The sequence below is a fragment of the Helicoverpa armigera genome, chromosome 30 (assembly GCF_030705265.1).
Source record: "Helicoverpa armigera isolate CAAS_96S chromosome 30, ASM3070526v1, whole genome shotgun sequence".
Classification (NCBI taxonomy): Eukaryota; Metazoa; Arthropoda; class Insecta; order Lepidoptera; family Noctuidae; genus Helicoverpa; species Helicoverpa armigera.
Genome location: NC_087149.1, coordinates 1,287,154 through 1,300,483, shown reverse-complemented (window position 1 = coordinate 1,300,483; position 13,330 = coordinate 1,287,154). Strand labels below are relative to the sequence as shown.

Below are 13,330 nucleotides of genomic sequence, written 5' to 3'. Positions count from 1 at the left end.
AAACTGCATACTTTAAGAACTAAGACCTAATAAGTGTATTTTACGTTTATATTTTTATCTTTTAAACCCTACGACTTTTTCTAAATCTGTTTTTTAAACAAATATAAACAAATTCAAAACAACGTATGTAAAAATCTACAGCTCTCTATGTAAGCGCTTTATATGAAAACTAGCTAATGGCCAAACGTTCGCGTAGCGGAAACTTGAATTTCTCCGAAGTTTATGCATGCACTAATTTCATTCATACATAATCAATTATACACAAATACACACTAATTTTCGGACACATCTCTTTTCTTCTAAAGTCTATGGATTAAAAAAAGTTCCGCCAGGACAACGTTCGCCAACGTTCGCCCAGCGGAATCTGTTTTTGGTGAATTTCTCCACAATGGCTGCATACACAAATTTTTATTTACCATACACAATTATAGGACGTCTTACACTAATTATCTGCATAATTAAAATCTTTAAATTCAACAACATTCCGCTGCGCGAACGCACACGTTTGTATGTACTTTCTAAGTACATATATCTTGGACACCAATGACCGACAGAAGACGATTTTTAAATAATATCTGTGCTCTATTACAAATTAACAAAAAAGTCATACCCACCACTGATTTAAAAATACATAATTACATATATTAAATTAACATTGAAAAACAATTAAATAAACTCCTAACCACTATTAGATAAATATATGTACATAAAATAATATGTTGTCACTGAAAATAAATAATAAATAGTTACATACTAGAAACGGCCATCTTGAAACCATAGACAAGATTGTAAAAGATACGAAAAAGAATTCGAATTTACAATATTAATCTAAACATTTTGTGTTCTCAACATATTTTTAATAATCTTCTAAAAATGTAGGCATGTTTTTTTTCGTAAACAGAACAAAAAAATATTGAATAAGTAACATAAAACATTTTTCATACTAGCAACCCAAGCGTCAAACGCAAAATTTCTACTCACACAAAATCACTTGCATACAAAGAAAATAATATAATTTAGGACCCATTCTTCAATCACCCGATAACTTTTATATGCAAAATAAGTTTCGAAGTTATTATTCCTCAGATAGAAGTTAACTGATGATTGAAAAATCGGCCCAAAAAGAAAATACACAAAATTATTTGTGCCCGTAGATTTTTCTCTTTATTAGACTTGCAACATTGCTTACAAAATATATTACTAGCTTTCACGAGCGGTTTCACTCGCGTCCCGTGGGAACTACTGCGCGTACCGGGATAAAATATAGCCTATGTTACTCGGGAAGAGTGTAGCTTTCCAACAGTGAAAGAATTTTTCAAATCAGTAATTTTGGAGCTCCGGGTAAAAACAGATAAAAAATGTTTCCTCTTTATTATATTAGTATAATAAGAAGATATTCTATAAGCAATGTTTACAAGTCTGTCCAAATATATTTTCACAATCAATACATTTTAAACCTTATTCGCTGTACCACATAAACTTTTAAACGTCTTTTGAACACTTGTATAAAAAAATGACAGATTATGACGTTAAATGAAATAAGGTGCGTTTTGTACTTTTTTAGACAAGTATTCAACAGATGTTTAAGTTTTTGTAGTAAGTGTTTAACAAAAAAAGTCTACATTTGTTGGTCGAGACCTATTTAAGGGTAAAAATGACTAAATAAATGCTATTAGGAAGCTAACGGCCTGACAAAAATTCGGGAGATACGAGTTCACAAAGAAACAATATTATTAACACATATTTATTTTATCTACATTTTATATTGAAATATGTTAGAGGGAAAGGCACGTAGCATATTTCTTTCTCTTTCAATTTTTGCATCTAAGGCCCACAAAATTAGTTTTTTTAAGGGCGTGTCTAGACAGACTATATTTCTATGCAATTTGTTGCTAAAAAAAAAGTTGTGGTGGCCTAGTGGGTAAAGAACCAACCTCTCAAGTATGAGTGTGGTTTCGAATCCAGGTCAGGCAAGTACCAATGCAACTTTTCTAAGTTTGTTTGTACTTTCTAAGTATATTTTAGACACCAATGACTGTGTTTCGGCCCGCCCGAGTTGTTGAGAAGGTCAGATAGGCAGTCGCTCCTTGTAAAATATTGGCACTAAATAAATTAATATAGCACAAAAATAGCCCGTTTAGACGCGCCTTAATAGGAATGATAGTCAATATCAAAAGTCTAAAACATTCGGTCAAGTGCGAGTCGGGCTCGCTAACTCGCAAAACAACGAAATTGGTGACACAAAAAAACAAAAAACATTAGAAAAAGATTGTCCGTATTTTTATGCTATTATCCTAAAACACTGATATTTAAAAAAAAGACATGATATTTATTGTCATTTCAAAATGGTATTAATTTAAAAACAGTTGTCTGAAAAAATTAACGTAGTCAAAAATTTTGTAATTAAAATTGCTTCAGCGTGTATTTTGTCGCGCGTTTTTAAAAACGAGTTTCACACTAGCGGAATTCCCGCTCGATTCATCATATACTAACAACAATCAGTTTAAACGACTAGTCGTTTTCACCCGCGTCCCGTGGGAAATACTGCCCGTACCGGGATGAAATATAGCCTATGTTACTCGGGAAGAGTGTAGCTTTCCAACAGTGAAAGAATTTTTCAATTTGGCTCAATTGTTTCGGAGCCTTTAAGGTACAAACAAAAAAATGTTCCCCTCTTTAATATATTAGTATATAGATGTCATCGACAGGGTATTTGAAAAATCCGCTAGTGTAAAACCGCTTATATTTTTTGAAAACCTGATTTTCTATAGGAACCAAAAAATAAATTAAAGGGCTGCAAAATAATCCCTCCCGTAACAACAAGTCTTTGCAAAAATATAAACAACCATCATATACGTACTATTTTATATATATAAATAAGTAATAATAATAATAAATATCTATAAAAACTGCTTTCTAGGTAATAATTATAATAATATAATATGATTTTATCATTTAATTTATGTTTAAAAAAACACACTTTTTTCGCTTTTCCGTCTTTAAACCGCACATTACAATACATGTTTAAATTGTTTAACTGCGAATTTCAATAAGCAATCCATCCTACGTTAGCGATTACAGATTGAAATTTGACATAATTATAAGAAGCTTATGTCGAAATTCAATCCTCAATCGCAAACAAAGGATGGATAGCTTATTGGAATCCACAGTTAGGGTCGATATTTCAAACGCTAGATAACTTTCATAATCTGTAAAATATGTTTGACGTATCGACAGCTTTTGTATACAAAATATGTCAAACCGCCATATTTATTCCTCAGATAGAAGTTAACTGATGATTATTGAAAAATCGGCCGTTAAAATCAATCATGTTTTTAGCAACTTCTAAGACTATTTTCACACTACACACGATTGTGTTTGTCTTTTTCTTGCTCGACAAAAATTGAGTCGCGCGGAAAATCCGCTAGTGTAAAAGTTCTTTTAGAGTGATAAATATCCATTTATTTAATGTTAGGAAAAATATTTAGTATTCATTTCTCGTGGAATTAACGAGTAACCATGGAGTTTCTTGCCCGTTCTTGTCTATAGGAAGCTACTTTTGGAATGGGCAACTAGAAACAAACTTTTTCATATTTTTGACGTTCACAAGTGCTTGCAAAGGTCTAAAAGACCTTTGACATATTTTTCCTAACATTTAATGTCCTGGATTTATGTAAAGTAATGTCTGATTTCATAGAACAAAGTCATTAAATCAAACAGCAACTATAAACATGTTTGTTTGTAAGTTTGTGTGTATGTATGTGCGGTATGTCTGTGTGTGTACTCAGCTGTGTGCGGCTCCGTCGGGCGCGGCGGCCTTGCGACGACGCGAGCGGGAGTCTAGGTGTAAGAGACAGCCTACGGCGCCGAAATAACTGAAACAATATATGTATAATTATGTATTAAGTCGTGATTAAGTATAGATAGATGTTTTATCTCAAGCAGGCGGATGAGCCATACTTGTGTGCGCAAAGTAACATATATGCGATGTTTTCTAGCTCGCTTGCACTCGGTAGTGGTTGACTTACACAAAAATGTGACTCGACAGCTTTTGTGAGATAAAACATTTAAAATGCCAGAAAGTATTGTGTGATAAGACTTATTATTTAGGTTAACAGTTTGGTTAGTTTGTAACTATCTTGTCATGACGAGTTCTTCAGTTCTTCGGAGGGCACGACAAATTAGTATGTCCCTGCAGTCATTTGAACATCCTTGGCAATCGTTATAGGTAGTCAGACGCCAAATCTGACAACCAGTCTTATTTAAAGTGTTGCTCGGGTAACTAGGTTGAGGAGTTCACAAACAGTCTTACATAAGGGTATTGGGTTATCCTGGTAAGTGTTTGAGTAGGTTAGATAAGCAATCGCTCCTTGTAGCATACCCTCAATATATTATTACTATATCCAGTAAGTCAACCCCAATGTAGTTGAACTCAAAGCCCATAGCTAAACAATGAATATTTTGTAATTATTTACAGTATATTTTGGCATATAATCCGACATATATTTCTTCTAACCTACAGACAGACATGTGTTGCTGGGGAGTTTGTTGCGCCACTTCTTCCCAGCAAAAACATATAGGAAGTGGTGAAGAGTGGGCGTTTTAGGGGCTGTCTTTTGTAAATTTCTGACGTTCGAAAAGTGCTGTTTTGCAGCCAAGTTTGAATAAACGAATTTTGATTTTGGTATATATCTTACCCCTCATGTTCTAAAAACAGTGCTTTGAGCGCCCCCCGCGACCAGTACGACATCGCGTACGATAACAGCTTCATAGAGAGAGGATTCACGCGCAAGAAGTTACCGCAGAACACCACCTGGGAAGACAAAAACATTATATGTTATTAACTATTTACCGCATCTGGATAAATGATAAGCCGCGAATAGTGTACCAGTGAAACAATTTTTCAAGTTGGTTGGGTAATGCTTATGCCTCTAACCTAACGTAACTGACAAATTATATTAATATATTTGTAATGTATGTACAGTCATATATATTTTTTTTAATAAACATTGAGAATTGGGAGATTTGATGAAGGAAATGAGAAAATATGAGAGTTGCTTTTGCGTTTTTACATAGGCTGTACGTGGGAGAATTTATGCGGTCTGGCGCTGTGTGAAAGACCGCTTTTTCCCGCACTCGGGTAAAAAGTAGACTGTCTTTTTATATTTATATAATTAGACGATAGTTTAAGTGTGCAATTTGAACAGACTTCCGCCCTTATATTATTCTCAAATCGTTTCAGTAGGCCCCGGTTGTCATTGAACATCTTTGGCAGTCGTTACGGGTAGTCAGAAGCCAGTAAGTCTGACACCAGTCTTACCACGGGATAACTGGATTGAGGAGGCCAGACAAGCAATGGCTCCTTGCAAAACACTGGAACTCCGCTGCATCCGGTTAGACTGGGACCCCGACATAGTTGGGAAGCGGCTAGGCGGATAGTTACCCTCTCGATATGCTCGTTGGACGCACAGAGGCGGGCGATGGAGCCTATGTTGTTGGTGATGGTGACGGCGACATAGTTGGGAAGCGGCTAGGCGGATAGTTACCCTCTCGATATGCTCGTTGGACGCACAGAGGCGGGCGATGGAGCCTATGTTGTTGGTGATGGTGACGGCGACATAGTTGGGAAGCGGCTAGGCGGATAGTTACCCTCTCGATATGCTCGTTGGACGCACAGAGGCGGGCGATGGAGCCTATGTTGTTGGTGATGGTGACGGCGACATAGTTGGGAAGCGGCTAGGCGGATAGTTACCCTCTCGATATGCTCGTTGGACGCACAGAGGCGGGCGATGGAGCCTATGTTGTTGGTGATGGTGACGGCGACATAGTTGGGAAGCGGCTAGGCGGATAGTTACCCTCTCGATATGCTCGTTGGACGCACAGAGGCGGGCGATGGAGCCTATGTTGTTGGTGATGGTGACGGCGACATAGTTGGGAAGCGGCTAGGCGGATAGTTACCCTCTCGATATGCTCGTTGGACGCACAGAGGCGGGCGATGGAGCCTATGTTGTTGGTGATGGTGACGGCGACATAGTTGGGAAGCGGCTAGGCGGATAGTTACCCTCTCGATATGCTCGTTGGACGCACAGAGGCGGGCGATGGAGCCTATGTTGTTGGTGATGGTGACGGCGACATAGTTGGGAAGCGGCTAGGCGGATAGTTACCCTCTCGATATGCTCGTTGGACGCACAGAGGCGGGCGATGGAGCCTATGTTGTTGGTGATGGTGACGGCGACATAGTTGGGAAGCGGCTAGGCGGATAGTTACCCTCTCGATATGCTCGTTGGACGCACAGAGGCGGGCGATGGAGCCTATGTTGTTGGTGATGGTGACGGCGACATAGTTGGGAAGCGGCTAGGCGGATAGTTACCCTCTCGATATGCTCGTTGGACGCACAGAGGCGGGCGATGGAGCCTATGTTGTTGGTGATGGTGACGGCGACATAGTTGGGAAGCGGCTAGGCGGATAGTTACCCTCTCGATATGCTCGTTGGACGCACAGAGGCGGGCGATGGAGCCTATGTTGTTGGTGATGGTGACGGCGACATAGTTGGGAAGCGGCTAGGCGGATAGTTACCCTCTCGATATGCTCGTTGGACGCACAGAGGCGGGCGATGGAGCCTATGTTGTTGGTGATGGTGACGGCGACATAGTTGGGAAGCGGCTAGGCGGATAGTTACCCTCTCGATATGCTCGTTGGACGCACAGAGGCGGGCGATGGAGCCTATGTTGTTGGTGATGGTGACGACGCATGCGCGGGCGAGGTCGGCGCGGGATACTTTGGCTCGACGCTCCGCTGAACACATTTGGCCGAAACTGTGAAGAAAAAATACGTTTTATTTTGGTAAATTTTATACAAAACAAATATTAAAACAATATCAAATAGTAAAGTGTGTATATTTCTAAAGAAATTGCATTTGTAATTTGTATTGATACAAGTCAAATTGTGGTTGTATTCTTTGACAAATCTGCAGCCATTGATATAACAGTTTTAAAAGAAAATTCTGACTGAAAAACGATAGCTGAATTTTAGAAGCTTATTCAAGGATACCCCCACAATATATTAGATCGATTTTTAGTTTTAACATTCCGTCCAAATTCGGCAATTTAATCAACATATTTTTTGTTTTCTGTGACTTATTTCGTTTTTTGTACCTTAAATTGTTATTTATGATTTTAATTTAATACTAACATTAAGCTAAGTTATACTAATACTAAAAATATGGAGAAATCCGAAATCAAATATTTGATTTTGAATTTTATTTACAACAGTGATGTAACCCCAAATCAGTATACATTTAGGGAACCACTTTTGTATATTCAACTATCCGCCTAGCCGGATGAGGACTCACCTGCTGGCCACCAGGTCGCCGTATATGTCTCGCACCAGCTTGTGTTGTCTCCGACTCATTCAACTATCCGCCTAGCCGGATGAGGACTCACCTGCTGGCCACCAGGTCGCCGTATATGTCTCGCACCAGCTTGTGTTGTCTCCGACTCATTCAACTATCCGCCTAGCCGGATGAGGACTCACCTGCTGGCCACCAGGTCGCCGTATATGTCTCGCACCAGCTTGTGTTGTCTCCGACTCATTCAACTATCCGCCTAGCCGGATGAGGACTCACCTGCTGGCCACCAGGTCGCCGTATATGTCTCGCACCAGCTTGTGTTGTCTCCGACTCATTCAACTATCCGCCTAGCCGGATGAGGACTCACCTGCTGGCCACCAGGTCGCCGTATATGTCTCGCACCAGCTTGTGTTGTCTCCGACTCATTCAACTATCCGCCTAGCCGGATGAGGACTCACCTGCTGGCCACCAGGTCGCCGGGCAGGCCGAACCTGGCGTAGTCCCCGCCATATATGTCTCGCACCAGCTTGTCCACGGTGGTGTTGTCTCCGGAGGCAGCTAGCTGGATGGCCTCCTCGAAACTGCTGCAGCCGGTTAGGAGGCAGCAGAGCCCGAGGAATGTGCCTCCACCTAGGCTGGAGAAAGAAAGAAAGAAAGAAAGAAAGATGAGTTTTATGATCATATTAATATTCAAAAATTTGCGGGTCAAGATGAGGTTCGGAAAACTATTGACTACATGTATACAAAGTGTGTCTACTTAATCACATTAAATTAAATACGTTAATTTACGGTGTGTCGTCGTGTTCTGATGACATTAAATCCTATCACATATACTTTATGATATTCTATGGCGAATTGTAAAAAAATAACCTAATCCATTCAGTGGTTTAGCCACAGGAGCCATTTTTCGTTTTCATAATTTACAACATCATGTGTAAAGCAGAAATAAAGTTAGGAGTATCGAATGTTTTGATCAGTTGATAGCTGTCAGTTTCAAGGGAGAATTTCAGTTGTTTCCCAGCCAGCACAAACCTTTTGAGTAATTTTTGTTTAACAGCAGTCATAGAAGCTAATTGCAGAAAAAAACTACTGTAAATAGCTGATATGGCGCTTACTCAGACGTTATTCAAGCAATTTGGGCACAAAATATACTGCTATTAGCTGTGTAATAGCAACGTAAAAGATGATTAATTTTTGAATAATTGTACGACAAGCTGAATATCTTCTACATAAAAAGATTTTGTTCTTTAACACAAGTATTACAGCTCTTTTAGCCAGATGATGAGTGAATGATGAATGAACATATTATAATTGACTGAGTCCTTCAAAGCTCAGATATTCAGATCATACACAGCGTTTAGGTTTGTTCAGGTATATTTTAGCAAGAAGTTGATCAAATTAAATATTGACAAATCCGAACAGAGTTATACATATGCGTAGTATAATATTTTACCTATCGTAAATTTTACCCTTATTTAGGCTTGATGAAAGAAATTGTAGGTGCGCATGCAACTTTACCGTGTATATATATATATATTTCGTGTAAATTTTTCACGCGCTTCTTGATAAGCCGGGTTTTGAAGAAATAAACAACATTTTTCTAGTTATGTTTTTACGTGTAAAATATTTTTTAGTTTATTTCAATGTAAGGGTTCAAAATAACCATGTAAAGCTTTTTTAAGAATATTATATTTATTTCGTTATTAAACTTGAGTATTTGAGTATAAAATTCCACATCATTATAATTAGGTTATGTTGTTCGATAATGGCGACGCACATTCTGAATAAAATCTGATTGCACAGCGGCTTACCGTCTAATGTGTGCATAACAGACCATAAGTGTCCACTTATTAAGTTGTGCTCTGGTTAAAAGTGGACTGCATTAAACATTTTTCGACAACTGTTCTATAATAACACACATTCGTACTGTAAATCAAACAATTAGGATTCAGTCATATAATAATAAAAACCCACATTATAGGAAAGCTATATTATTTTTTATTTTTAGTTCTTATCAAATTCAGATAATTATAGAAGATTCCGATGAATTGAGAACCTCATTCTTTTAGAAGTCGGTTAAAAAATATTACGATACGAAAAATTACATACTTAATTATAACTAATCATTGTAGTACAGAATTCATAAATAGTACGATACAAATAAATAAGCATAGTAGGTACTATATACCTACTACAAACGTGCGATGCATTTTCACGTAATAACCCTACAAAACTGTCAGCCGGTTAAATTCTGACTAACTTTCCAGAACAGTTCTTCTAGCTTAAAAATGTCTAAGTACTTCTCATGAATACGCAGCAAACTTCTGCATCAGAATCTGTTAATATTGCTTTAACTACAGTTAGCTGCACATGACGGTAATTTCGTACTCAAAGCGTCATAAAGTAGTTACAACAGCTATCTTTATTTCTGTTAAGTTACTATATGCTTCATAACAGAAACAACGCCTATTTTATACAGCAGCTGAATAACTGTCAAGGTGTAGTGTGTAATACAACTAAAAGAAAACAGAATACAGCTTATCCAGTATCATGCTTGATAATGGAATTTTATACCAATGTTATACAAAAGATTACACGAACTCTTGAGTAGCAGGTCTTTTTATGATGATTATTCAGTTTGAAGAAATAAAATCCGCAAATTACTAAACTAATTCAGCTGATAGCATTATTATAGCAAGAAATAACTTTAATACATAATTTGGTAATACACTCAGCTTATATTCATATGTAATAAAGCTTAACCCTGCATAGAGTTAAATTCTTGGCCATTTATCTGACTTGTGTGCTGCCTGGGTTGTAATGACTGACTCTGTTATGGTATTCTAATTCTCGCAACATTTTTGTTCTATTTACTTTGTTTGAAAAAAACATTTTTTTTACATATTTTATTTTTTCTTTGTGCTAATCGACATATATGTTTGATTTAACATGATTAGGTACGACACACCCGATATAATCAATATATTAAGGAAACGGCTAGCCAAATAAAGACCTACCTGGTACCGCTGACACGGTAGTAGTCATCAGGTGCGTTAACGACCAGCACGGAGACTCCACTGCCGATGTTAACGAGGAGGAACGGATAGGGCTCCGAGAAATCGAACGGCTTTCGAACGTAGACGCTTAGGGCTGCTTCTGAGTAGGGCGGCTGGAAGAGAGAATAATATAGATTAGAAAATGTATTAAATAAATATGTATATAAATAAATAGAAAATATATAAAAACCCTTCTCCAGAAAGCAATGAAAAGCAAATAAAAATGTTTAGTTTTTTTTTTATTAGCCTATGTTGTCCCACTGCTGGGCAAAGGCCTCCCCCATAGCCATCCATCTTTCCCTATCGGTCGCTATTTCTGGCCAATCTTTGAGGAAGCTGTCTAATCTTCTCTCCAGCCTTTCCTTGGTCTTCCTCTTGGTCACCTTCCATCATCATTGATACATTTTGTGGTGATGTTGGCCCACTTATCCGGGTGCATTCTGTAGATGTGACCCGCCCAGTCCCACTTCAACTTTGCAGACTTAGGGTGCTTACATAAAGAAACAGGTTGCCGGTACAGACATACCTGTACGGATAGGTACCCAGGTAAGTTGAAACAGGTAAACAACCTGTTTCTTTATAAATGAGTGAATAGGATTGTATTGAAATATTATACCTGCATTGATCGGTACCTACCCGTACAGTTTTGTCTGTACCGGAAACCTGTTTCTTTATGTAAGCATCCTTATAAGGAATATCATGACCAGGTAACTGGGTCGAGGTTAGATAGGCAGTCGCTCCTTGTGGCACACTGGTACTCAGCTGCATCCGGTTACACTGGAAGCCCCGATATAGTTGGGAAAAGGCTCGAGAGATGAGACTGGGTAGTATGACGAGTTTCTGGGAGGAATGAAACCGGAAGACATATTGCACCGACACCAGATAAAATTGGGAATAGGACTGGAGATAAGTCAGGAGGATGATGATGACAAGGTGGACAGACGACCTTATGTCGGTCGCCGTCGACGCTGGATGCAGGTCGCCTCCAACAGGTATCTGTGGAGATCTAAGGGGGAGGACTATGTTCAGCAGTGGACGTCCTATGACTGAGATGATGATGATGATGATGGTGATGGGAGCAAAGCAGTGATTAATAAAATCTTACCGAATCACTAACATGCGTATGTACAGCGTGTTCGTCGGGCGGCGCCCAGTAGTAGCACTCCTGCGAGTTCATGCCGTCCACGAATAGGACACCCGCTATGAGAGCGTCTAGCTCGTCCATTTTGCTGAGACGCATGTTTACTTCCTGTGGAAGAGGAGAAATAATATATTTTATGTGGTAAAATGTTTGCTTAGGGTCTTGAGTACATGTGTATCAACTTTTATGTAAATCGGTTCAGTAGTTTTTTTTGGTGAAAGCCGGACAAGTTGATAGACAAGTTGATAGAAATATTTTATGTTTATTTGTTTAAAACATAGAGGCTCGGAAGTTACTGAACCGATTTGAGAACTTACTTAAATAATTTCACTGTTGGAAAGCTACACTGTTACCGAGTAACACAGGCTATATTTTATCCCCGTACGGGCAGATTTTTCTTTCACGTTGGAAAAAACTTCATTACCTTTGTAATTTTTTAGTTTCCTGTTGTGTCCCTCTACATTTGTGTAGAGAAATTCATAAAAAATAGCTTACCTTTAAAAAATCACCCTCAAACTTATTTCCGACCTGAGGAACCTTAAGAAGTGTATTGTTACGTTACCCATCTGCAAAGAGGGGTGTTCTCGGTACCTAGAAGACCACATACCTTGTCCTTAGTACCTAAATGACCAATTACCTTGTTCTTGGCACCTAGAAAGTAACTAACTTAAACAAAATCCTCCTGAAACTTGAAGCAACCTACTATTTCTGCTGGAGGGAACAATATGAAGTGTAACTACAGATTGTAACGTTACCCACATGCAAAGAGGGGTGTTCTCGGTACCTAGAAGACCGCTTACCTTAATAAAACCTCCTTTTTAGGAAGTCGGTTAAAAATTACCCTCAAACTTGAAGCAACATCCACATTTCCGATGTTAAGAACCTTATGAAGTGTTACCCCGCTATGTCACGTTACCCAGCTGCAAAGAGACGAGTTCTCACCTTAATAAAGCCCTCCTCGAACTTGTAGGCGCCGCCGCCGGTCGCGTATATAGTGTTGACGAGGTCCGCCATGCCCTTAGACCTGGCTAGCTGGAGGAACGCCCCCACTTCTGATGTGGGGAACCTTATGAAGTGTATCGTTACGTTACCCATGTGCAAAGAGGGGTGTTCTCGGTACCTAGAAGACCACATACCTTGTCCTTAGTACCTAGATGACCAATCACCTTGTTATTGGCACCTAGAAGACAACTTACCTTAACAAAATCCTCTTCAAACTAGAACGAATCCCCCCACTTACGATGTTAGGAAACTTATGAAGTGTATTAACACGTTACCCATGTGCAAAAGGGGTGTTCTCGGTACCTAGAAGACAGCTTACCATAATAAACAAGATGCCTACGAATTGAGAACCTCCTTTTTAGGAAGTCGGTTAAAAATTACCCTCAAACTTGAAGCAACTCCCCATTTCTGCAGTGGGGAACCTTATGAAGTGTTACCCCCAATATGTTACGTTACCCAGCTGCAAAGAGACGTGTTCTCACCTTAATAAAGTCCTCCTCGAACTTGTAGGCGCCGCCGCCGGTCGCGTATATAGTGTTGACGAGGTCCGCCATGCCCTTAGACCTGGCTAGCTGGAGGAACGCCCCCACTTCTGAGGTGGGGAACCTTATGAAGTGTATTGTTACGTTACCCATCTGCAAAGAGGGGTGTTCTCGGTACCTAGAAGACCGCTCACCTTGTCCTTAGTACCTAAATGACCAATTACCATGTTTTTGGCATCTAGAAGACCACTTACCTTAGTAAAATCCTTGTCAAACTTGAACCAATCCACCATTTCTGCAG

General features: G+C 39.2%; 1 protein-coding gene across 5 annotated transcripts in view; it reads right to left on the bottom strand.

Annotated features, from left to right (window-relative positions):
• Positions 1-1,167: 1,167 nt before the first annotated feature.
• Positions 1,168-13,330, bottom strand: part of LOC110380537 (pantothenate kinase 3) — a 53,929-nt gene continuing 41,766 nt past the window's right edge. For 4 of the 5 annotated variants that reach the window (XM_064042936.1, XM_064042937.1, XM_064042934.1 and 1 more), the window contains 6 exons: positions 11,510-11,653; positions 10,366-10,517; positions 7,807-7,983; positions 6,680-6,815; positions 4,698-4,813; positions 1,168-3,875 (listed from right to left, as the gene is read on the bottom strand). In XM_064042936.1, the coding sequence (XP_063899006.1) occupies positions 3,785-3,875; positions 4,698-4,813; positions 6,680-6,815; positions 7,807-7,983; positions 10,366-10,517; positions 11,510-11,653 (816 nt within the window). In that variant the 3' untranslated portion in view covers positions 1,168-3,784. The remainder of the gene's footprint in view (positions 3,876-4,697; positions 4,814-6,679; positions 6,816-7,806; positions 7,984-10,365; positions 10,518-11,509; positions 11,654-13,330) is intronic. The other variant, XM_064042935.1, reaches the window with a different exon arrangement.